The 26,704-nt window shown below is 42.8% G+C and overlaps 1 protein-coding gene across 1 annotated transcript in view; it reads right to left on the bottom strand.

The window, feature by feature from the left end:
- The window catches only part of LOC117192293, an 83,575-nt gene extending 57,092 nt beyond the window's left edge, over positions 1-26,483 (bottom strand). Inside the window, exon 1 of the mRNA XM_033396950.1 lies at positions 25,096-26,483. Within this exon, the coding sequence (XP_033252841.1) occupies positions 25,096-25,126 (31 nt within the window). The 5' untranslated portion in view covers positions 25,127-26,483. The remainder of the gene's footprint in view (positions 1-25,095) is intronic.
- Positions 26,484-26,704: the final 221 nt, after the last annotated feature.

The following is a 26,704-nucleotide window of genomic DNA, read 5'->3' as shown; positions in this document are numbered from 1 at the left end:
ACTGTTACAAAGCCAAAATAAAATGTCTTGTAGAACAGCAGCAGCCATTAGGGCTACCCACGATAACAATGAAAATTTCGAATATAGAGGTAAAGCAATCTTAGCCGTATTCCCCAATCCAATTAGCATATACGAGTTCGAATACTCATATATGAACGAATATAATTTACCTTTTATACCACTAATTCATTGTGATGCCACACAAAAGGGTATCGTATTATCAACCATACCCGGCATCCTCGTAAACAGCCAAATAATAGAAAATGAATTTCTAGGAAGAATTGTGGTTGCTAATGTTAGATTTTCTTCAAATCGGAATGGACAACATTAAAAAACACATATGGACTGGCTTACGATCTGCGCTAAAGTTTGCACTCTAAGAGCAGAATTCGATAAGTCATATAAATGCTTAACGCAGAACAGACCTACTCAAAATAGTACGGTCATTAAACATACAACTAATTTGGTAAACAAATATAATGAGGTCAGAGAAATTTTTCTAGAGAACAAACAAAGACTTACTGATATACATTGGTTTCAAGCTACAGACATTTTCAAACGTCTAAGGGAACGATTAGTATTCGTTAGAGAAAAACTCAATCTAGACATACACATACCAAATCTTCTAAACACAGCTGCGACATATATACCAGCTGTAGAATCGGAATCAAGGCCAATAAGTCCCAGGCCCCCGAATGTAAAAAATATTATCATCATATCGGAAGACGATTCTCGTTCAAATAGATCGAACCATCCCGTAAACGACGACAAACCGTCGACTAGTTCAGCAAACAGCGTGGTTGGGCAAGAACCAACCACAATGGCAGACGAAACAATTGCCCAACGGGCATATATCAAAGATATTTCGCACGCCATTCCGGAATTTAATGGACAAAAACTCCATTTACAAAGATTCATTACGGCAGTCAGATTGGTCAATCTAACGAAAGGACCACACGAAAATTTAGCTATAGAAGTAATTAAATCAAAAGTAATAGGAACTACATTGTATAAAATACAAGATGAAACCACCATTAACGCAATAATAAAGAAATTGCAAGACACTATTGTCGGTGAGTCATCAGATGTTATAAGGGCTAAAATGGCAAAAGTATGCCAAAAAGGCAAAACAGCCGCCCAATTCACAACAGAGATTGATGATATGAGAAAACTTCTAGAAGCATCATACATTGATGAGGGTCTGAACACGCTGATAAGTTCAGCTGCAAAGAGGCCATTAGTACAATGGTTAAAAATTGCGAGCACGGCAGACTAAAAACAATACTAGAAGCAGGCACATTCCCAACAATGAATGATGCCGTAACAAAATATATACAGTGTAGTACAGAGATGACTGGTAGTGTAAGTTCAATATTGTACACCAGACAAGGACAAGTCTACCGCGGTAGTAACTTTCGAGGTAACTATCGTGGTAGAGGAAATGGTCGTGGTTACAACCACAACCATATTTACAACAACAATAATTATAATAACAATAGAGGTCGTGGTGGCTATAGGGGAAATAACCGTAATAACGGTGGAACCTATAACAACCAAAGATACAATAGCAATGGAAACACACGACAGAACAATGTTCGTGTTACCCAGACAGCTTCGGGAAACTCCCAAGATCCTTTAGATACACAAAATTAAAAAATCCAGCGGTTCACACAATCAACCTCAATCTCAATATATTCGTGGCATTCCTCAATTCTAAAACAGGAAAACAACTTACATTCCTTATAGATACAGGTGCCAATATATCACTATTAAAAGAAAATTCAGATGTCTTTAACGACATTCAAACAAAAAATACAATAGATATTCAAGGAATAGGGGAAGGGGAAGAGCTACAGACAGATAAGTACATAATTCCGCACAATTTCCATTTATTTAATCAGCATTCTGCAATTCCGTGTGATGGAATAATAGGCATTGATTTCATAAAACAATTAAACTGCCTAATAGACTTAAAACCTTCAGAGGATTGGTTAATAATACGACCAAATAATATAAAAATTAAAATTTATGTTCCAATAACATACAGTTCTGGTAACAATACAATTTTTCTACCAGCAAGATGACAAGTTGTCAGAAAAATAGAATTAACTTCCGATATAGAAACCATATTAATCCCAAACCAGGAAATTCAACCTGGTATTTATGTAGCAAATACAATAACTTCAAACGTTGTGAGTTGCTGCGGACACCGCAACTCTACGGTTATACCCGATACTAAGTCAGTATGGCAGACGCCGCTAATATTAAACGACACGACAAAGAGTGCGTGCGAGAGAGACAGAGAATCAATCTGAGCGTGACGTCGGGCACTGCGTAGCCACTGCAAATTGATTTGTTCCTATTGGCTATAAAAATGATCTGATCTGATCCAGATTCAGCAATCTGATAGATATGGTCATTATCTATGATTCTGCGTTTTTAGTTTTCTCGAATGTGCAATATTGTGGATGCAACAGAAGGGGGTGTGGCGAAATTTTGAAACAAACTCGTCTCGGTCCGATATATTAGGAGTGTGGATACCAAATTTGGTTGCTCTAGCTTTTATAGTCTCTGAGATCTAGGCGCTAATGTTTTACTCTAAGCAAAGCCGGCAAAGTTTTAAAATATTCTTGTAGCAGTGACATATCACAGAAGTCTGGATCCAAAAAATCGTTGCTCTCGCTCTTATAGTCTTTGAGCACTAGGCGCTGAAGGGGACGGACAGACGGACAGACGGACGGACGGACAGACGGACAGACAGACATGGCTCAATCGACTCGGCTATTGATGCTGATCAAGAATATATATACTTTATGGGGTCGGAAACGATTCCTTTTAGACGTTACACACATCCACTTTTACCACAAATCTAATATACCCCAACACTCATTTTGAGTATCGGGTATAAAAATAATACATTTGTCCGATTGCTGAATACAACCAGTACCAACCAATTAGTACATATAAATAACATACAATATGAATCACTTTCGAATTACAAGGTAATTCAAACAACTCAAAAAACCGAGAAAAAACTGTCATAGCTGAATTAAGCAAACATTTCCCAGTACAATTCAAGAAGCAATTAACTAAACTATGCACCAATTTTAGTGACGTATTCGGGCTTGAAACCGAATCAATCACAACAAATAATTTTTATAAACAGAAATTGAGATTGAGGGATGACGAACCTACATATATATATAAAGAACTATCGAAGCCCGCATAGCCAAGTTGAGGAAATTAAAAAACAAGTAGCAAAATTAATAAACGACAATATTGTCGAACCATCCGTATCAGAATACAACAGCCCACTTCTACTTGTCCCAAAGAAAGCCCTTCCGGGTTCAGAACAAAAGAAATGGCGATTAGCAGTTGACTATCGTCAAATAAACAAAAAACTCCTGGCCGACAAATTTCCACTACCTAGAATTGATGACATTTTGGATCAACTAGGTAGAGCAAAGTATTTCTCATGCCTTGACTTAATGTCAGGTTTCCATCAAATCGAACTAGAAGAAAGTTCGCGAAATATAACGTCTTTTTCAACGAGCAATGGCTCATATCGCTTCACGCGACTACCATTTGGTTTAAAAATAGCGCCGAATTAATTTCAAAGAATGATGACTATAGCATTCTCTGGACTTGAAGCTTCGCAAACCTTCCTGTATATGGACGATCTAATAGTCATGGGTTGTTCCGAAAAACATATGCTTAAAAACTTAACAGATATTTTTGAGATATGTAGGAAACACAACCTAAAATTACATCCACAAAAATGTTCATTTTGTATGCATGAAGTGACCTTTCTTGGTCATAAATGCACAGATAAAGGAATCTTGCCAGATGACAAGAAATATGACGTCATCAAAAACTATCCAGTCCCACATGATGCGGACAGCGCTAGACGATTTATTGCATTTTGAAATTATTATAGACGTTTTATTAAAAACTTCGCCGACTATTCCCGGCACATAACTAGATTATGTAAAAAGAATGTCCCCTTTGAGTGGTCAACTGAATGTCAAAATGCATTCCAATATTTAAAAGATAAACTTATGGAACCCACTCTGTTACAATACCCAGATTTTCAGAAAGAATTTTGCATAATCACCGATGCTAGTAAACAAGCATGTGGAGCGGTTTTAACTCAAAACCATAACGGACTCCAACTCCCATTAGCATATGCATCACGCTCATTCACAAAAGGTGAAAGTAACAAAAGTACTACAGAACAGGAATTAGCAGCAACTCATTGGGCAATTACCCATTTTCGACCATATATCTATGGTAAACACTTTACAGTAAAAACGGATCACAGACCACTAACATACCTATTTTCAATGGTCAATCCCAGCTCAAAACTCTCAGGCATGCGGCTCGAATTAGAAGAATACGACTTTACAGTCGAGTATCTAAAGGGTAAAGACAATCATATAGCAGATGCGTTATCAAGAATAACCATCACAGACCTGAAAAACATACAAACAACGAATAAAGTCCTGAAAGTCACTACCAGGCAACAGAGTAGACAGAAATCCTGCGCAGGAAAAGAACAAATAGAATTGCCTAGGCAATCTCTAACAAAAGCTTCAAAGCCCAACGTATATGAAGTCATCAACAATGACGAAGTACGTAAAGTAGTGACCTTGCATGTAAATAATAATTTATGTTTTTTCAAACATGGAAAAAAAATCACTGCAAGATATGATGTTAGCGATTTGTGTACTAATGGAACCCTTGACTTAGGTCAGTTTTTCCAAAGGCTTGAAACAAAAAATCAGCCAACTCAAAGTGACACCGTGGGAAAATATCTTTGAATACATTTCAATAGATAATTTTAAAAATATGGGCAATAAAATATTACGAACAATAAGATTAGCGCTACTCAACCCGGTGACCCTAATTCAAAATGAAAAAGAAAAAGAAGCATTACATGATGATCCCATACAAGGAGGACATACAGGCATAACAAAAACCTTGGCCAAGGTCAAAAGACATTATTTTTGGAAAGGTATGACTAAAGAAATAACCAATTACATACGAAAATGTCCAAAATGCCAAAAAGCTAAAGTAACCAAGCACACAATAACTCCATTGACTATTACAGAAACACCATACATGGCTTTTGATAGGGTAATAGTGGATACGATCGGTCCACTTCCTAAATCAGAACAAGGAAATGAATATGCAGTCACCTTAATATGTGACCTGACAAAATACCTTGTTGCCATACCTATTAGAAACAAAAGTGCAAATACAGTAGCTAAAGCTATTTTTGAAAATTTTATTCTAAAGTACGGTCCAATGAAGACGTTCATTACGGACATGGGAACAGAATATAAAAATTCAATAATTGAAGACTTATGTAAAAATCTAAATATCAAAAACATAACTTCTACTGCACATCATCACCAGACTGTAGGAACCGTGGAGCGAAGCCACAGAACATTTAACGAGTTCATACGCTCATACATCTCAGCTGACAAATCAGATTGGGATATATGGCTGCAATACTTCGTATATTGTTTTAATACAACCCCCTCTATGGCACATGATTATTGTCCATATGAGCTAGTTTTCGGTAAGACTTCTAACTTACCAGTTCAATTTAATACTATAGATAGAATAGCACCTCTATATAACATAGATGATTACTCTAAAGAGAGTAAATATAGATTAGAAGTAGCATATAAACGAGCAAGGATTATGCTCGAGGAGCATAAAATTAAAAATAAACAGCTATATGATTTAAAGTTAAAAGATTTAAATTTAGCTGTAGGAGATAAAGTTTTATTGAAAAATGAAACAGGTCATAAGCTAGATTTTAAATACATAGGACCATATAGAGTAGAAAGTATCGGAGAAAGAGATAACGTCATAATCTCCGATAATAAAAACAAAACTCAGAAAGTCCATAAGGATAGGTTAAAGATTTGCAATTCTTAATCATTTTTAGTGTGGCCATACAAAAATATAAACCAAAAAAATATATTATTCTGCATTTATATTCAAATAACTTTTAAATTTTATCAATATTAATTCAAGTTCAATACTCTAATAATTAACTTAGAAAAAAAATATATAAATTTTCTTTTTAAGAATACATAACTACATATATAAAAAAAGCTAAAAATAAAATAACTTCATTAGATTACGTTATTTTTCAAAAGGAGGGAGATGTAGTATGCTCATATTAAATTAAATATAATATACACATTCACATAAAGTATTCATTATTTCGAATACCCACTGTACCGACGGTACTTAAAGAATACACACTGTAACACTTTGTTGCAGTGTTTACGTAACAATAAAGTCCCAGACATTCTGGGTGATCGTATTACGATTCACTCAAGAATGCCTCGAGCGACCCAAGTGCAGCGTCAGCATGTTCCCATGACTTGACGGCACTAATATACATGCATACACACATATATCTTCCCTCGCGCTCTCGCTGCCAACAGCGCTGAGCATATTCACACATATACATACTAACATATAAGAGATACCCTCTAGTACCAGGCAACTAGTTTCGCACTGGTGCCGCACTAGCTACCATTCTCACCTCCCTGGTTCCAGATCGATTACCCGCAATGTATTTCAGCGGAGAATTTAACACATGCATGTCCTAGGGCGGAGCCACCCCTGGTTCCCGCTCGATTACCCTTCGATTACCCGTAGCTAGTTGCCAGCAACTAGTTCCCCGCTCGACTACCCTTCGATTACCTGTAGCTAGCTCTGACCTAGTTACCAGTAACTAGTTCCTAACTGACTACTGGTAGTAGTCAATCTGGCAGTCTGGAATAATACAAAAATAAAAACACAATGTCTTTCAATATAACGAATAATTTTTAATTATATGATGCTTAGCCTACTCCTGGTTTTTGGCAAGATACTTCTTTTTAAACACCCTTTTCTTCATCCTTTGCATTGCCTTCCGTACAGTGTTTTCGGGGGGCTCATCGCCAGGAGGACCCCATCGACGTTATATGCCAGAACAATGTCCTCACTCAAAATAAAGTTCAAGCCGCTCAAAACGCCAGCTGGCTGGAGAATTGATTTCATTGCTGTTATCTGTAAGTGAAACATTAAAATATAAAGATAAGACAGAGAAAAAAGTCATTCAATTTAGAGTTTAGATTTACTTACATAAATGTCCCTATTTAATTTTATTTTTTCCTCCAGTTCATTCCACGAGCGCAACTACAGTAAAATATCACGATTAACTTACCATTTCGGTGCTAATTGCATGGCGTGGCTCGGTAAAAACTAGCTGAGTGGGCACTGTAACTACAGGGAAATGCGGTTATTTGCCGACTTCGAAAACAAAACGAAGGCGGCTTCGTTTTTCGGTTTTTTTCGACTGGTCCGCGTTCGCTTCCCGCGTAACTAGTTGCAGAACTAGTACATTGTAGTCGACGAAGACCTGGTCCGCGTTTGCTTCCCGCGTAACTATTTGCGTAGCTAGTTGCGCGGTAAACAGCGCAGAACTAGTTCGAGAGGGGTCAATTGACCCCTTTGGGTCAATACACCTGCACTGCTTTCAATCGTTTCAATTTAACATAAGAGACGGAATTCCCTGTTAACAGCGCTGTCACTGCTTTCTGTTAACTTTCGCCTGCTTGTTGCTCTCTTGCAGCGCACACACACACAATCGCTCGCTCTCTTCTCTCTTTCACTCTTGATTAGTGTTGGGTAAACATTGCTCATTTTGGTGAACATGTTCACTTGTTCTTTTTTAGTAAGTGAGTCAACTCACTCATATTGCTCACTTGCTCTCTTAGATTGCTCAGTTACTCACTTGCTCACTTGCTCAGTTGCTCAGTTGCTCTGTTGCTCACTTGCTCAGTTGCTGACTTGCTCACTCAGTTGTTCACTGTTCATGCACAGATGGTTCCAAATTTCACTATACTTTCGAATTAGCGACATACAGAATATTTGAAAGAGTATACAGCTTTGCCGGTAATACAAAAAGTGTGAAGTAAACGAAAATATGAGCAACAGCTGACAGATCGCAAAATGCCCTTTGAGGATCAAAATTGCGCAAAAAGTGAGTAAACAACAAGTGAACAAAAATGAACAAGTGAACAACAAAGAACAAGTGAGCAAAAAAGAACAAGTGAACAATAAAGAACAAGTGAACAACAAAGAACAAGTGAACAACAAAGAACAAGTGAACAAAAAAGAACAGCTTGGAAGGAACATGTTCAGTTGCTCACTTAAGTGAACAACTCTTTTTTGTTCACTCACTCATGAGCAACACAACACTACTCTTGATTGCTCTTTTTTATACCCGATACTCAAAATGAGTATTGGGGTATATTAGATTTGTGGTAAAAGTGGATGTGTGTAACGTCCAGAAGGAATCGTTTCCGACCCCATAAAGTATATATATTCTTGATCAGCATCAATAGCCGAGTCGATTGAGCCATGTCTGTCTGTCCGTCTGTCCGTCCGTCCGTCTGTCCGTCCCCTTCAGCGCCTAGTGCTCAAAGACTATAAGAGCGAGAGCAACGATGTTTTGGATCCAGACTTCTGTGATATGTCACTGCTACAAGAATATTTCAAAACTTTGCCCCGCCCACTTCCGCTCGCACAAAGAGCGAAAATCTGTGGCATCCACAATTTCGACGATAAGAGAAAACCAAAAACGCAGAATCGTAGAAGATGACTATATCTTCTAGAGTGCGAAATCTGAACCAGATCGTATAATTATTATAGCCAGAATCAAGAAAACAATTTCATTCTTTCTCGCTCTGTCTCTCTCTTACACACAGGTTTCATGGTCGGTTTTGCCAATTGCAAAATATGAGTTCAAGGATCTCAGAACCTATAAGAGCCAGAGCAACCAAATTTGGTATCCACACTCCTGTGATATCGGACCTTGACCATTTTGTGTCAAAATTTCGCCACACCCCCTTCCGCCCCCGCAAAGGACGAAAATCTGAGGCATCCACAAATCTCAGAGACTATTAAGGCTAGAGTAACCAAATTTGGTACACACACTCCTTTAAAATGTCACTATAAAACGTATATCTCAAAAATTCGCCCCACCCTCTTGCGCCCCCACAAAAGACGAAAATCTGTTGCATCCACAATATTGCAGATTCGAGAAAACTAAAAACGCAGAATCATAGATAATGACCATATCTATCATATTGCTGAATCTGGATCAGATCGGATCATTTTTATACCCAAAAGGAACAAATCAATTTGCACTGGCTACGCAGCGCCCGACGTCACGCTCAGACTGATTTTCTGTCTCTCTCGCACGCACTCTTTGTCGTGTCGTTTAATATTAGCGGCGTCTGCCGGAGGAGCCATACTGACTTAGTATCGGGTATAACTGTAGAGTTGCGGTGTCCGCAGCAACTCACAACGTTCCCCCTCGTTTTTCAATTGATTTGTCGTTTCGTTTTCGTTTCGTTTACCGATTATCATTAGCCGGCGCAGAGTCTCGAATCAACTTTCATAGAGATCGGTTGTGTCGCGCTTGTGCAAAGCTGTTTTCTTTATTCTGCTTTAGCGGAGCATTCTCTTGTGTGCAAAAAATAGCATACATCGTAAATTCGCGTGCTGCTTTGTGCGTTGTCGGCAATTGGACAAAAACAAAAAACACATTTGTGAACGTTTTTACAACTGTATTCACTGCCCTTCGGGCAAGACATTCCCCTCAGTCTGCGCACAGCCGCACAAGAGGGGCAATAAAAACTTCGCTTATCAGCTACGGTATAATGAATGCGAATAGTTCATCTGACTCTCGGCTTAGAAATAAGCGGACTGATCATGAGAGAATGCTTCTAATATCAGGCAAATTACCTTCTGAGATTCGTTCTGAGTACCGTTCAGAGGCTGAACGCTCTACATGCACAGAAACCACAACAACAGTAACATTCACTAGTGCCACCAACAACACCACCTACACCATGGCAACTGCTACAATAAGCAGTATCTGCCCTGCACTAAGCTTTGATAGCCAAGAAAACTCCATATCCACATGCCCCGACGACACTGAGGCAAAAACACTTCGCACTGCTGCCGAACGACTTCTGGATGCTCAAAAACGGAGAACGGGCAAAAGAAAAAACGATCAGACTTTGTCATCTAAATCTAAACGAGGGAGCGGCGGCCGGGACCTGGGCTTGCCCCCCACTACAAGCCAACAGGCAAACACCAAGAACAGATTTTCCATTCTTGACACGAACATCCCAAGTGATAGTAATAATGAGGAAGTTCGGATGAATGTAGATGCAGACGCTGGAAATGACCAACTGGATGAACACCTTTATGAAGCAGTTAATACAGACCAGTGTCTTCAAGGAGAATCAACGAGCTCTGGTAATCAGCTTAAAGGCCCTCCAAAACCACCGCAAATAGTTGTCAATATTAGCAACTTAAATGACTTATTTGATGTCATAAAGGACGTTGCAAATTTGAATAACGTTGTCGTCAAAGCTAACCAGGGGGAAACGGTCAGAATCCTCCCCAAAGACAGTGATACCTATAGAGCTATAGGATTGTTTCGATGCCATTGGAATAGAATTCCACACATACCAATTGCTGACTGAAAAGCCTCATAGAATTGTTGTAAGAGACCTACATCATAGCACCCTAAACAATGATATTACCGCCGATTTTAAAATTTTGGGCTTCGAGGTCCTTCACATCCATAATCCAAGCTCAAGGACTAACAAGGACGAAAAACTTAATATTTTTTTCATTAATATTAAGCCTTGTGCAAAAATTAACGAAATTTACCAAGTCAAGACCCTTTGCCGCCAAAAAATAAGGATTGAAAGGATGCGAAAATCCACAGAGATTGCTCAATGTCGTCGATGCCAGGATTTCGGCCACACAGCCAAATACTGCCGCCGACATCACAACTGTGCCAGATGCGGTGAAAATCACCAAACCTCACAATGCACACGGCCCCTAGATGCACAGCCAACCTGCATTCACTGCTCTGGAAGCCATATGGCCAGTTACAAAGGATGCCAATGGTATCAGGAGTTTCTACGCCGATCAATGGGCTCCGCAAAGAAGGCAATTAATACGAACAGGACGGGTCATGTCCCCTTAAATAATCAAGTGGCATATGCTTACTCTACCACACTTCCTGGAGACCAGCAACAGTTTCCTACCTTGCAGTCTAGTCACAAAAAGGGGGCTAATAGACCAACAATACAGCAGCACCAGCGAAATATTGTTCAGCACCAACCTTTGGTAGGCACTAGAAGTAATACAGGAGCCTCCTATGCTGCCGTAGCAAATAGTAATTCAAATGCAATACCTGCTACACCTGCTCAGCGTCGTTTTCATAGTCTACAAGCGCATCAGCCACAAGGATTGAATAACCAGCAACAGAATTCATATGAAGTTCATGCACTGCTACAACAACAGCAGACAAAATTTCAACAATGGCAACAACAGCTCCAACAGCAGCAGCAGCAGCAGTTTCTTATGTGGCTACAGCAGCAAGAACAGCAGCAGCATAATAGTCAAGCCAATCAACGCCTTGAAAAACTTGAAAAAATGGTTTTTGAATTGGCCAGCACGATTAAGCAATGGGCTGGATCTAATCTTCAGCTCCAGAACAACGTTTCAGCATCTCAATGAACCCACTAAAGGTTCTCATCTGGAATGCTAACGGCATTTCAGGGTAAGCAAAAGAAGTTGAGCTCTTCGCGCACAAGAATAGCGTTGACATTCTTCTTTTGACGGAGATCAGAATTAAAAGAGGGGCAGCTGTAAAAATACATGGATATGCCTTCTATCCAGCCTTCAAGCCATCGCGGAATAATAATAGCGTTGGTGGAGTTGCGGTTTTAGTTAAGACTTCGCTTCGTCATTTTCCACAAAGGGTCATTGAGACACGCAGCATGCAAATGTCAGCAGTAAAAGTAGCCACAGGACTGGGCGATGTGGAGTTCAGCGCCATTTACTGCCCTCCCAGAGTCAGGATTGAGGAAAGACATTACATCGATGCACTCCGTGCTTGCGGGCAAAGGTATTTGGTTGGTGGTGACTGGAATGCCCGACACTGGCTGTGGGGAGACACTTACAATTCCCCTAGGGGGCGAGAGATAGCGGAAGCCATCTCTGCTACTGGCGCTAAGATCCTTGCAACTGGATCACCAACCAGGTACCCATATGTACTCAATCACACGCCGTCCTGCATAGACTTCGCAGTACATCATGGTATGGGATCCAGAGCTGGGATCTGGACTCCGACCATCTGGCCTTAGTCATCAGCATTAAAACAGATGGCATTATAGAAAATCCAAGCCCTCATCTAGTCACCAAGCACACTGATCTGCTCGCATTTAGGCAACATTTGGAGAGGTCGATTCAACTGAACGTCACGCTAAACTCTGAGGAAGATATCGAGATGGCTGTAGATAACATCACAGAGAGTATACACATGGCTGCTGCTGCCTCAACGCCCTCGCATCCTCCGACAAGCGCCGCCTATGGAATAGTTCTTACAAGAGAGGCCAGAGAGCTTTTGTCACAAAAAAGGAGACTTCGCAGACGCGCAATCCGATCTCAAGACCCATGGGACCGAATTCTATGGAACCGGGCTGCCAAGCAACTTCGAAACACCCTGAGAGAACTTCGAAGCAACTTCTTTGAACAAAAGCTTGCTTCCATGGATTACACCGTGGATGCTGGATATTCGCTTTGGAAGACCACTAAGTCTCTTGAGAGACAACCGTTCAGACAGATTCCCATCCGGTGTCCCAACGGTGAACTTGCTAGAAACGAAGAAGAGCAGGCCAATTCGTTTGCACATCATTTAGGGGACAGGTTCACCCATTACCAATTCGCCACGGAGGCGCAGTACAAAGAGACAAAAGATAGTCTGCAAACACCTCTACAAATGGCCTTACCCATTAAACCAGCCAGGGCTGAGGAGATTGTTGAAGTCATCAAGTCCCTACCGAGGAAGAAGGCTCCTGGCATTGACAAAGTGTGCAATTCCACACTGAAAGCATTGCCTACTCGGGCGATACTCTACATAGTGCTCATTTTTAACGCCATGTTAAGGATGCAGTTTTTCCCTAAGCAGTGGAAGATAGCAACAATCCTGATGATCCATAAGCCTGGAAAACCGGAGGACGACCCTGAGTCGTATCGGCCAATAAGTCTTTTGTCTTCCTTATCTAAGGTATGGGAGAGGCTTCTTGCCAATCGTCTTGGTAGTATAATCAAGGAATGCCGTATCTTGCCGGATCACCAGTTTGGCTTTCGGGAGGGACACGGCACAGTGGAGCAAGTCCACAGATTGGCAGGACACATTCTACAGGCCTATGATGATCTAGAATACTGCAATGCAGTCTTCATTGATATGCAGCAAGCCTTCGATAGAGTTTGGCATATCGGCCTACTGAGCAAAATTAAAAAACTGTTCCCAGCACCATACTACGGTGTCCTACGATCATACTTGGAAGTACGTCAGTTTATGGTCAGGTTCAGGAACACACATTCAACACCTTGCCAAATGAGAGCTGGAGTTCCACAGGGCAGCGTCCTTGGCGCGCTGCTTTACTCTATCTATACTGCAGATCTACCCTCCCCAAGCGAGCAACATATGGAGGCCCCCCATAAGTCTCTGCTTGCTACCTACGCGGACGATATAGCACTGCTCTACAGCTCCAAGTGCCGCCTTGAGGCAGCAGATGGTCTCCAAAAGTACCTCTACTCTTTGGCAGCTTGGTGCAAAAGATGGAATTTAAAAGTCAACCCACTGAAGACCACCAATCCATGCTTCACCCTGAAAGCGCTCATAGACCACACCCCACCCATAAAGTTTGAAGGCGTAACTTTGGACCAACCAGAGCAAGCAAAGTATCTCGGTATCACCCTTGATAAGCGTCTTACTTTTGGTCCACACTTGAAAGCTACGGCTCGTAAATGTGGGCAAAGAATGCAGCAATTGCGGTGGCTGATTAACAGAAGAAGCACCATGTCACTGTGAGCCAAAAGAGCAGTTTGTGTACACTGTGTAGCCCCGATCTGGCTCTACGGTGTGCAGATTTGGGGTATAGCTGCCAAATCGAACTATAAACGGATACAGGTCTTGCAGAATCGCGTCATGAGGCAAATAACGAACTGCCCTTGGTACGTGCGCGGCTCCACCCTACATCGGGATTTGAATCTGCATACAGTAGAGGAGCAGATTGGAAGGCACACCAGCAGATACAGTGACAGGCTAATTAGACACCATAGTATGCTCGCCAGACGATTACTACCTGCCAGGCCTTTGAGGCGGTTGAAGAGATTGGGTTTTGCCAAAACTATTGGCCAACTCTAAGTTTCCCTCCCAATATTATAATATTATATTTTTTGTAAGTCCTCTCGCATTTAGCATTAGGTTTGGCTACCCCAATATTATTTACCAGTGATGTTAAGATACGTTATATGCAATGTACGGATTCAACGCTTAATAACAACAAAAAAAACGAGGGGGAACGTTGTGAGTTGCTGCGGACACCGCAACTCTACAGTTATACCCGATACTAAGTCAGTATGGCTCTCCTCCGGCAGACGCCGCTAATATTAAACGACACGACAAGGAGTGCGTGCGAGAGAGACAGAAAATCAGTCTGAGCGTGACGTCGGGTGCTGAGTAGCCAGTGCAAATTGATTTGTTCTTTTTGGCTATAAAAATGATCTGATCTGATCCAGATTCAGCAATCTGATATATATGATCATTATCTATGATTCTGCGTTTTTAGTTTTCTCGTATCCTTAATATTGTGGATGCAACAGATTTTCGTCCTTTGTGGGGGCGGAAGGGTGTCGGGCGAAATTTTGAGATATACGTTTTATAGTGAGATCTAACAGGAGTGCGGATACCAAATTTGGTTACTCTAGCCTTAATAGTCTCTGAGATTTGTGAATATCCCCAGATTTTCATCCTTTGCGGGGGCGGAAGGGGGTGTGACGAAATTTTGAAACAAACTCGTCTCGGTCCGATATATTAGAAGTGTGGATACCAAATTTGGTTGCTCTAGCTTTTATAGTCTCTGAGATCTAGGCGCTAATGTTTTACTCTAAGCAAAGCCGGCTATGCTACGTGTGTGTTAGAGAGAGACAGGGCGAGAAAAAATTAAATTGTTTTCTTGATTCTGGCTATAATAATTATACGATCTGGTTCAGATTTTGCACTCTAGAAGATATAGTCATCTTCTACGATTCTGCGTTTTTGGTTTTCTCTTATCGTCGAAATTGTGGATGCCACAGATTTTCGCTCTTTGTGGGGGCGGAAGTGGGCGGGGCAAAGTTTTGAAATATTCTTGTAGCAGTGACATATCACAGGTCTGGATCCAAAACATCGTTGCTCTCGCTCTTATAGTCTTTGAGCACTAGGCGTTGAAGGGGACGGACAGACGTATCGGGTATAACAAGAGGAAGAAAGATTTATTTTTCGATCTGCGTAAACATAAATTACGAAAACAACGCACAGTACGAGCCAAAGGTAAAATATGTTGGCTACGTCATAGTCGTGGCAACACTTTGTCTGTGTGGGTGTATGTGTTGCAGCCATTCCAAATTTAATTTGTATATGCGTCTGTGCGTATCTTATACGAAGATACAGGCTCCCAGCGAAACATGAAAGTACGAGTATCTGTTGCTGTTGCAAAGTTCGAACACCGAAGCATCCTGGCAACGGCAACGGCAACAGCTGCCAACTTTCATGTTCCACCGAGGGGCACAACAAGAAAAAGGCGCAAAAACGAATGCTGTTTGTCCCGTGTCTGTGTGCCGCTGTGTGTGTGTGCCTCAGTATCTGTGTGAATCCTCAATCAACTTCGTGCTCACCTTCTTGTATCTGTATTTGTATCCGAAAGATACAAGTACGTATAGCACTTGCCGCTGCCTTTGCCTTTCTTTTTGGTTCTTTTCTTCCACTTTAAAACTTTGTTCGAGGCTGTGCTTCTGCGCGTTCTCTCTCTGTCTCTTTCACTCTCTCTGATTGTATCTACAGCAAGAGCTTGTCGCAAAAACGGGGCGAGATAGAACCGTCTGTTCGTCAGACTGTCTGTCAGTGGGAGAGACTGTGCGTGGAGAGCGGTCTATAAACAGAATTCTGAAACTCTGGCGCCTCACCAACGTGCACAAAGTGCTGTACGCTGTACGCTGTACGTGCCACATTTGTAACGTGACTTCCTCCAATAAATGGCCCACAGCAAGCAGCAGAGAGAAGAGATGTGAGAGTGGCAAAGCGAACGAGAGACAACTTTACGGTTTCTGTGTCTATAATTTTGTGGCAAGAGTTAGCTCAGCATTTCTCGCCCTACCACTCCCACTACGAATCACCCTCCCCCCACACATCTCCTGATTTCTCAGGAACTTCATCATTGTCGTCTATTTCTGCGAATTAACATATACTCGTACTACCGAGAGCGTAGCACAGTATTCAGTTAGCTGAAAAGCTCTTAAAAAGTTAAGTATTTTGCACAAAGGGAAGTTTTCTACTCTTTCTTTTCAAGGGAAAAGTACGTATCGGTATTACACTTCATAGGTAGGAGTTGAATACATTTCGAGTGGAATATACTATGTATCCGAATCATATTCAATTTCCCTCTATCCATGATTAAATTGCATTTCCAATGGCACCTCCGGTGCGTTTGGCTTTGAAAATACCGCCAGCGACCAAACAGCAAGACGACAACGTCGCCCGTCGCCAGACGACTGTCGCGGCAGTGGTGGCGGGGGGGTGTCGGCAGAGGTTGGGGATGGATGCATAAAGAATGAGACCGTTTTCCATGCTTATTGGTCTTTAAGACGGTTTAGCTGTATAGAGCCAGCTGAAGATAAGCAGTCAAACCGCAAAATTTGAATAAGAGTAAGCAGTGGTAAAGCAGAATACAAAGAACAAGCAGTGCAGAGGTATAAGAAAAATAATCTGCTGCAAAAAAGAGAAATAAAGAAGCAGCGGTAGATATACAAGTAATATCAACGAACACGATTAAAGTGGATTAACACATGAATGAAAGTGGAACTGAATCAGAACTAAGCAGTAATCAGCAGTGGTACAGAAGGTGAAGACCGAGCACTGCAGCATTATAAGAGCAAGCAGTGCATCATCAGCGGCATCACCTCGGCCAGAGGCTAACTTGTCTCCACAAAAGCATACTCCCTACACACTGTCTACCTATCCCCATTCCATCTTCAGGCCAGTCCCTTTTGATCTTGGCTTGTTTATTGAGTTGCGCTTTCGGGCGTTGAATGGTGGTCGTTGTCGTGGTTTTGGCCCCTAGGCGTCGACTTCTTCCAGAAAGGGGACTACCTGGCGCAGTCACCTTGTTTGTGCCGCGCCTCCCCACCCCCAACACCGATGCTGCATCATTTTCATATTTATGATACGCATGTACTGAGGAGGAAGACCATCGTCTTGGAGTGTTTGAACCTGCTTGGGACCTTTTTGTGGGGCTTTGGTTTTGTTTGTCTTTCGAGGTTTTTTTCTTTTGAGGGCACTTAACTTTTTATCGGAAATCACTTTTCGGTATTCTGCGAATTTCCTTTCGACGTTTGTGCAGGAATTTATATGTAAGGGTTGGAGGATGGAAGACAGACAGACCATATCACGTGTATCACTGCCAGCACTTGTTCACCCACCCATCCGAAGATGCATAAGGTGCATGTGAGGTACATAAGAGTTCCGTTGTCTTAGCATCTCCCCTGCCGCACATTCATTGGGAAGATTCGAGACCCCGTGCCACAAATTCACGTGGAAAATTCGAGCACTCCCGCCACACAAATTCAAGCTCCCCTGTCACATTGATGGGAAAATGCAAAATCAATTTGAATTCGAATTTGAATTTGAATTTCAATTGGAGCGTAACGTTTGCTGAACGGATTGATTTTGGTAGGCAAAACGACAAAAAATGTGCATTAAATGGTTTTATGGCCAGGCTAGAAATTAAATTGATATACATATGTATATATATTGTAGGGGCTGATCATTTATTGATTATTACGATTGATCACACAAGGGACACACACATACAGCTGCGGAGGCGGAAGGCAATGAAATTCCAGGAAATTTTGTGCGATAATTTCAAGACTTTCAAGTGTGCAAGTGTCTATGTGTGTGAGCGGTGAGTAAGATAGAGCCCCACCATAAGATGATATAATACTCGTTTGAAAACAGCACAGTGGGTAAAAGAGAGATAGGGAGAGTGTAGAGCGAGCAGGAATACTGGCGATAGAACCACTCAAAAGCGCTCAGGTGATTCATCGGGAAGCCCAAGAACCACCACAGCAGAGCTGTAGAGCCACTGGGCCCCTCACTCAATCGATTATCAGCTAATATTCTGTTCCGTTGTGGGAGCGGCCGAAAGATCTAAGCCGCAGCAGCACCCACCCATGGCAGAGAACTATTGGTCTATCAGGGGAATACTGAGAATTCGGTTAGAACTTGTTTCTAAATATGTTCCAGAAAAATTTGCATATTTTTGATCTAAAATTGTTTGTGCAAGGGTATCTTGAGGTTCGTTCTCCGAAGCTTCCTCTCGGGTTCAATAAAGCTTTGAGCCCAATCCACACAGACACACACACAGGCAAAACCGACAGACACCGTACACCCAATCGAATGAGGCCGAAACAGGTTAACACACAGTCTGCCATTTGGGTACAAGAAGTGTGGTTTTATTAGTGCATTGTAAGACAAAAAGTTGGCGGCTCTTGGCTGCACCCTACCCAAAGCAGTGCCAAAGCATAGCTCGAATCGAATCGCATGGAGTAGAGGCGAGCCGATCCAAGGTGCGCGCGTGTTTGTCTCTCGTTGTCTCGGCCTTTGGGACTTTGGATTGCGGAGCTTCCCCCCATAATTCTGTTTCGCGTTTTCTCGGGGATCTTCTGGGGACGGGAAGCAGCACACCAAGAAGATTTGGTTACCCTGTCATCGATCGATTTAGTATATTTTTGTTCTGCTTAACTATGAACAATGGACACTTGATACCCTTTCAGACCGTTGCACACTTCACAGAGCACAGATCCGTGTGTATTTTCTCGTTACAAGAAGAAGAAGACGCTTCTACCTAACCATTGCAAAACATCTGATCGAAGTCGTAGTACAGCAGAAGCAGCAGCAGCCAAAAGACCCAAAAGCGCTGACGAAGCTGAAATTAAAAGAGAAACCGGTATGACGTGATGTGATGCCTGCGCTGTGTTTTTTTTTCCTCTCCACTCTATTTGCCTTTCTGTTGTTGCCATATTGTTGCTCTTCTGTTACTCAGACTTTGCATATTTCAGCCGCGCTGGTGCTTTTGTTTTTGCTTTTGCCATTGCCATTGCCATTGCCTTTGCTCTGCCTCTCTCATGCTCTCACGCTCTGCTTCTCTGATTTATTTGCTTTTGTAAGCCTATATTCAACACGTTTCTGTGATATCTCGCTCTCGCTCTCTTCGTCTGTGTTTGTGTTCTTTGCGTAGACAAACAGAAATTAGAAGAAAATAAAACCGAAATGAATACCATAAACAATTTTTATTTTTTTGTTATTTTATTTCTTTTTTTTCTTTTCATTTCTGTCACCACTTGAGGCGACTGTGTGACGCCGCTGCTGCTGCTCTCTTGCTCTGCTGCGTCTCCGTTTATTTTTTTGCCAAAGTATTTTCTTTGTCTGGCAAGGGAGACCACGGCGGTCCGTGGGGTTTTGGGTGATAAGAATCTATAGAAGTGATGTTTGTTTGTCCAGCTGATACGCATTTCAATTCATTTCAGATTATGGCAACTGTTGAATCTCATAGAATACCTTTCAAATTGAAGTTTTCGATCGGAACTACCAATTGCATAGCTTTATTCCTTATCGGAATATCGGAACATATTCACAGGCCAGGCACATATTTTTCATAGAAAATCATTCAATTTCCATGCATTTTGTGGTAAAACAGAATTTCCAGAAACAAAGAAGTCCGATTTTAAGCGTATTTCCTGTGAAACCCCATATGCGTACTAGGGCTTCAGAGCTTTCAGTTTATTAAACACCAAATTGTTGTGTTATATTCAATAGCTCCGATGATTTTCCGGGCAGATTGCCTGTCCGGCGAGGGGGGAACGCACTGACCGCATTCAGCATTGACCAATGCTGCGCGGATGGTCCCCAGGGGTGGAGAGGTTATCAGTGGCTGTCCAAACACACAAGCAGTTCGTTCGATTCAATGCGTACTCACAAACACAACGGACATCAGTCTGTACTAGTATGTACATATGTACTTGTACTTGTATTTTAGTTGGAAAGTGAAACCCAATTAGGGAACGATTGGTGTAAGGAATATCTCCAGAGCAATCTTTTGACGATTGATTGGGGAGACTGAACGCCTGCGAAATTCAGGACAAGCACTGACTCATGAGGAAAACCGGCAAGCCGCGAGCCGTGCGCTGAAAATGATAAAAAAATTAATGAAATTCCAAAAAGTACCTGGAAAATAAGCTGGCCTGCTGGCAATTCATAAATAAATCAACAGCTTTTGCTTAACCCCATCATTTTGGGGATGGATAGGTTGTTTTTCTAGTCCCCCCACCGCCCACAGCTATCGGGGGAATTTCCCTCGAATGCATAGACGAGAAAATGCATGCAGAGTGGATTTATATTTATATTTCAAATTACCAGAGAAATGTTTTGCTAGCAGCTGTTCCAACATCAGTCCCAGGTCCCAAAAATAAGGGGTGCCAAAGCTATATGCAACCCAAAGGATATGCCACTTTTCCCCGTAGTGAGGTTAACAGCCCCCAACACCCAATCGTAGGCCCATTCTCCGACAATCGAGAGAGAGAGAGAGAGAGAGAGAGAGAGAGAGAGAGAGATACACGAGCAAATACCTGCACGTTCTTAGGCAACAAAAACAGAAATTGTATTGGGTTATCCTTGCACACACACACGCAAAAACATAGATACTCTCAAAAACACAGACACACACACAAAGGAAGAAGGCAAATGGCCTTTCACGGTCGTTGCCGTCACTCACTCGTCGTTGCCTCTGCCTCTGCCTCCTTTGTTGGCGCTGTTGAACAGCTTTCTGCCCCGGCAACAACAGGAGGCAACATTGGCCATAGCCGACAAGGCCCCTCCACCCCGTCCCCATGCCGCGCCACGACAGGGAAGGTCGGTACAAACAGGGGGCCAAGCGCACGTTTTCTTGCATCCGTATCCGTGGCACTCTCCGCCTCACAGCCCCTCTCTTTTGCACACTCCCACACTGCCACTCCCCCACTAACTAGCCCACCACTCCCTGTCTCTGTGGCACGCTGGCTCTTGCCTACTCATTTGTGTGAAGCTCGTCTGCCACAGGGTTGAGGGACATCCGATAAGCCGCAATACTTCACTGGAATATCGCTCAATCCTGTACCTCGCTTCAGCAGATGCAGCCCCCTGATGAGGAGGTGCCCTTGTATTATTGTATTTGCTGAAATTGAACACAGTTTAATGCAATTTTATTTCCAGCTCACAAAAGCCCAAAAGGGAGAGTAGGTTGAGCTAGGAACCTTGTGCAGCATCGAGACGTATGTACATAATTCTGTTATAATCACGTTCCATTTGAATTTCATGTTGCCACAGGAGCTTCATTCAATTATATCCTTGGGATGAAACTAGCGGATTAGAAACGTTTTTTTTTAAGTTTTAAATAAAAATGTTGCATTTGAAAGCTTAATATTTCCCAGACGGTGACCAGAAGCTACAAAAGGTACGATTTATAGCTGCATTTATCAGCTTTTCAGAAAAGAACACACATAAAAGAACACATAAGAAAAAAAAACATAACAAAATATTATTTTTTAAAGCTCCAAATCTATCAGGAAAAGTCGGTATTCTTTGTTATTTGTTGATCTTGATCTTACTGTGAACTAATGAAGCCTGATCTATCCTCCGGAAAGAGATCTTCTCACCCAAGGAACCCATATATCCTTCGGGAAGCTGTGATCACAATTTCACACTAGCCTCATCCTTGAGCGTGCCTTATTTACAGGATATTCTATAGTCCAGTCTCCTGTGGCACATTTATTGAGGATGGGTCGGTTGACTTGGTTTAATGCTCGCTTTTCTGTGGTAACTACTTGACGATGGAGGAGCGGCGACGGCAACAACGTCATCATCATCATCATCTGGATCATCATTATGAACCCCACAATTCACATGCCCCTCCTTTCCCCTATTCGTTTTATTATGGTTGAGTGCTGGCACTGGCTCTGGCTCTGCCTCTGCCTCTGCCACAGTCTGCTGCTGCTGCTGCCCCACAAAAATCTACAGTGGGCGGGGGTGGGGGTGGGGAGTCTACAGGTATGGTATGGGGTTTTATTTTGGTTTACTCTCGTAGAATTTTCTGGGGCCTGGATTTCGTTTCACGTTTATTTATTTATTTTCCTTCCTTTCCAGTTTCTTTTGCTGTTTCTGTTGCTGCCCCCTGTGCCACTCTCCATGGTGCCTTTCTTGTTTTTGTTGCTCCTTGGCACTATTGGCCACTCTGTCCTGACCTTTTTAGAGGCCCTAGCGGCTAGCGGGGGAGGGGGGATTTCCTGGGCGTGGCTGCTGCCTGCAAGCCGAATCGAGGAGCGAGAGAGCAGAGCCAGAGTGGAGGGTGGAGTGTTTTGTTTATGGCCATGATACGGCCCGAGGGAAAGGGAAACCCCAGCTTTATGCCACCTGAAGTTCGGGCCCAAAGCTGGCTTTTAAGCGAAAAGAAGTGGAGGCACTTTATTGGTAATTGGGAAAACTCTCTCTCAAAAAGGATGTTAGATGCGGGAGGGGGGATTAACAATTAACAATTACAATTTACAATAGAACTAATTTCAAAACAATTTTTAATTTAAACAGAAAGATTTAATTTGAAAGGATCCCAACTGAAAACAAAGTTAATTCCCAGTCAAAGGCGGAGTTTTATGAAAATACAAAACGAAATCAGAGCAATCAGCAAATGGAAATGGTTTCTGGAACAGGACATTGGGGCCACACCTAGGCCTACATACGAGTGTGTGTATGTGTATGGAAAGGAGCTACTTTTGGGGCACTTAGGGGCTCTCCACCTTCAACCCTTCCGCCCCAAAACGACCATAATGAAAGGCAGCCCCATTTTCAAGGAAAAACTATAACAAACTAAAAGCCTTTTTCCATTCGAAATGGAAATGGAATGCGGACGAGCGCAAAAGTCGCCAAAGGGAAAACAGGGAAGCAGAAAAGCAGAAAAGAACAGAAAACAAATGCAGAGATGAAATGAAAATACACAGAAATAAAAGTGTATCAAAGGAAAGCAAAGGAGTGCTCCCCTCCGACCCCTCCGACTCTCGGCATTCTCATAAATTATCTGCACAATGGACAAGAGGAAAAGAGCCAGGCCAAAGGGAAAACCTCGAGCCAAACCAAATATAACCCAACGGAACGGAACCCAGGAAAAGTCTATTTTAATTCTGACGTAGCTGGTGACACACAACGCAGATAGAAAGCGGGCCACAGACGGAAGGGGGATGAACCAAAGTCAGAGGCAAGGCAAAGACAAAGGCGAACTCGGCTTAAGTGCTGCCTGCCTCCCGCACCACCCAAATCCCTCCCAATCCCCAGCTGGGCGACCCTGCCACAACAGTTGCTGCTTCTCTTTGAATCGAGCTGCAGCCCTCTCTCTCAGTCTCTACCGCCCTCTCCGTGTGTGTGTTTTTTTTGTTGCCTTTTGTGTGCGCTTGGGGATTACGTAAGGGAATCCCCAACTTTTTGCAGCGCGCACGCCACGCCACGCAACTAAAATGATAAAAGAGGGGCGGAGGGGGGCGCTCCCAGTGGTGGGGCCTGGAACTGTGGCCCGTGGGGGTGGTGGTCGCTGTAGGTGGGTGTAGTGCGACTGACGATGGAGCGGCCCCCATCGTGGCCGTTTGTTTATTGTTTTATGCAAGCTCTTCTTATCTCTCGCTCTCCCTCTCGCTCTCGCTCTCCCTCTCGCTCTCGTGCCATCTCTGTCGCTTGTTGAGCAAGTGCGCGGCTGCCTGTTCAAGTAGTCGTGGCACAAATAATAATGCAAACGAGGGGGAACGTTGTGAGTTGCTGCGGAGACCGCAACTCTACATTTATACCCGATACTTAGTCAGTATGGCTCTCCTCCGGCAGACGCCGCGAAAAGAGTGCGTGCGAGAGAGACAGAAAATCAGTCTGAGCGTGACGTCGGGCGCTGCGTAGCCACTACAAATTGATTTCTTGCTTTTGGCTACAAAAATGATCCGATCCGATCCAGATTCTGCAATCTGATAGATATGGTCATTATCTATGATTCTGCGTTTTTAGTTTTTTCGAATGTGCAATATTGTGGATGCAACAGATTTTCGTCTTTTGTGGGGGCGGAAAGGGGTGGGGCGAAGTTTTGAAATATTTTTGTAGCAGTGACATATCACAGAAGTCTGAATCCAAAACATCGTTGCTCTAGCTCTTATAGTCTTTGAGCACTAGGCGCTGAAGGGGACGGACAGACGGACGGACGGACAGACGGACAGACAGACAGACAGACAGGGCTCAATCGACTCGGCTATTGATGCTGATCAAGAATATATATACTTTATGGGGTCGGAAACGATTCCTTCTGGACGTTACACACATCCACTTTTACCCCAAATCTAATATACCATACTCATTTTGAGTATCGGGTATAAAAACATGTATCTTATACATGTAGATACAATTCGCTCGATGGCAGACGGGTTAAAGCGGGGGCGTGAAGCACTTTTTCACTTTTGCATATTTTATTTCGCATCACTTGCGTGACTTCTCCTTCTGCCACCGTTTAAGGGGGTCGGGCGAAGGTGCTCGGGGCGGTTGGGTTCTTGGGTTCTTGGGGCACGGTACATAGATTGATGTCCCGCCATATGGCGGCTACAGTTTCTAAAAAGAGATCCTTGACTCTGCCGTAATTGAAAGTCCCTGTCGAGTGCTTCGCTTCGAGAGCTTGAGGACTCTTTCGGGGGAAACTTTTGCCTGGAAAGCAGCAAAGCTGTTCAAGTTTTTTCGTCCTTGAACGAATGTATCAAATTCCTGCCAAGATTTCCAAAGATGCGTTGATTTTCGGGGCAAAAGTTTCGTGTGCTTAATGAATAACAAGAAAAGATACTTACTGCCTCGGCCGCTGCCCCTGCGTCGCGCCATATTTCCTGCTCACGAAGATGTGCGTGGGTGGGAGTTTGGGTGTGGGTCCTTGTTGCGCCCTTCCTTGTCGCTATCACATGGGACAACTGTTGGACAGCTAGGAGTATTTCCTTATTGCCTGATTGATGTTTATTTAATGGGACCCGTCGAGTGGGTTGGTTTGCCTCTGTGCATGTGAATGTCCTTGAAGCACACACCACAACAATGGCTACACCTCTTAATCTCCTTGCTGTTGTCGTCGGCTGTAAGTGTGCAAGTGTGTGTGTGGCCTGGTTCCTGCCTCGCTTTTATTTGCCCGCTAGACAAATGGGAGTAGGGGCCCTGCCCGTGTCCATATCCCTCGCTGTCGTTGTTGATGTCGTCGTGTCCTGCTAATGTTCTGATATGCCTTTAGTCGGATGACGTAGCCCGCTCTCTCATCGCTGCCCTTCTGCCCTCCGTGTCCTGCTCCTTTCGCTCACAGTCCTTGGTTTGGCATTAGGGGGTTTCCCAATTCCGTTTGCTGTTGCTTCTGTTGCTCTGGGCGTTCCCCTTCTCTTTTTGTTGCTGTTTCTGTTGCTATTGTTATAAATATGTTTACTCTGGTGTATAGATCCATATGTGTATGTGTTTGTGGGTGTGGGTGTGTTGTATATATTAATTTAATTCTTTTTCGATATCTTCTTGTGGGCTCTACTTTTGATAGTTGTAAATACTTGAAAATGTTTATTTTATTGGTTTCTCTATTTGATATGCCTTTTGCTCGGTTTATTTTGTTGCTGCTTTGATTCCCTCGTTTTGTAGATCTTGTTGCTGGCTTTGTTTTTGTTGTTTTGATTGTTGCTGTCGTTTTTGCTCCTATTGTCGTAGGCCGCTCTTTTTATCCATTTATTAGCGTTTCGTTTTCCGCACGCAGGACTACGTCACCGTTCCGTGTTAATCGTACGCTCTCTAACGTTTATCGTTAATTGTTGACCGTTACGGCACGTTACGTTACCGACGCTGACTAGCGATCGAAGTTTTGGCACCGCCGGGCGTATACGCAGCCTGAACTCGATAGCACGACGTTGCAATCAGCAATCAATTAAAACTAATTCGCGTTTCAGACAGTTTTTCTTCTTACTTTCTATCTCTTTCTCTATCTTTTACACCATTTGCACTATGAAGATATTTCTTATCATCTGATGGTATGTGTGTGCGTGAGTATCTCACTTTATAATATATGCTCTATATGGCTGTGCGGCTTATATAAATAAACTACTTGAATATATATACTTATTTCGCTGTTATTCCAATATTAGTTGCTGTTTTTTGCGCATTTACCGTTTTTGCAAGAAGCGCACCTGACGAGATGCGTGCGTCGACGTCAGCGTTCGCGGAAAAACAGAGCCCCGCCGAAATCACAGGCCCCAACAGTGGCCACCAAAGCTGCTAACACAGAATGAGCCATATCAGCGCAGAATTAAGCAGACACACACACTAATGCACTAGGCACTGCTTGCAATTTGCACTGCTTTCAATTTCATGTTTAAGAGAGAGGCCATGCAAAGAGAGCGGCTCTTAAGAGTAAAATAATACATTTCAGCTTTTGTCGAGTGA

Source organism: Drosophila miranda (assembly GCF_003369915.1).
Source record: "Drosophila miranda strain MSH22 chromosome Y unlocalized genomic scaffold, D.miranda_PacBio2.1 Contig_Y2_pilon, whole genome shotgun sequence".
Taxonomy (NCBI): domain Eukaryota; kingdom Metazoa; phylum Arthropoda; class Insecta; order Diptera; family Drosophilidae; genus Drosophila; species Drosophila miranda.
The sequence above is the reverse complement of the archived record's forward strand: the minus strand, read 5'-3'. Positions and strand labels throughout refer to the sequence as shown.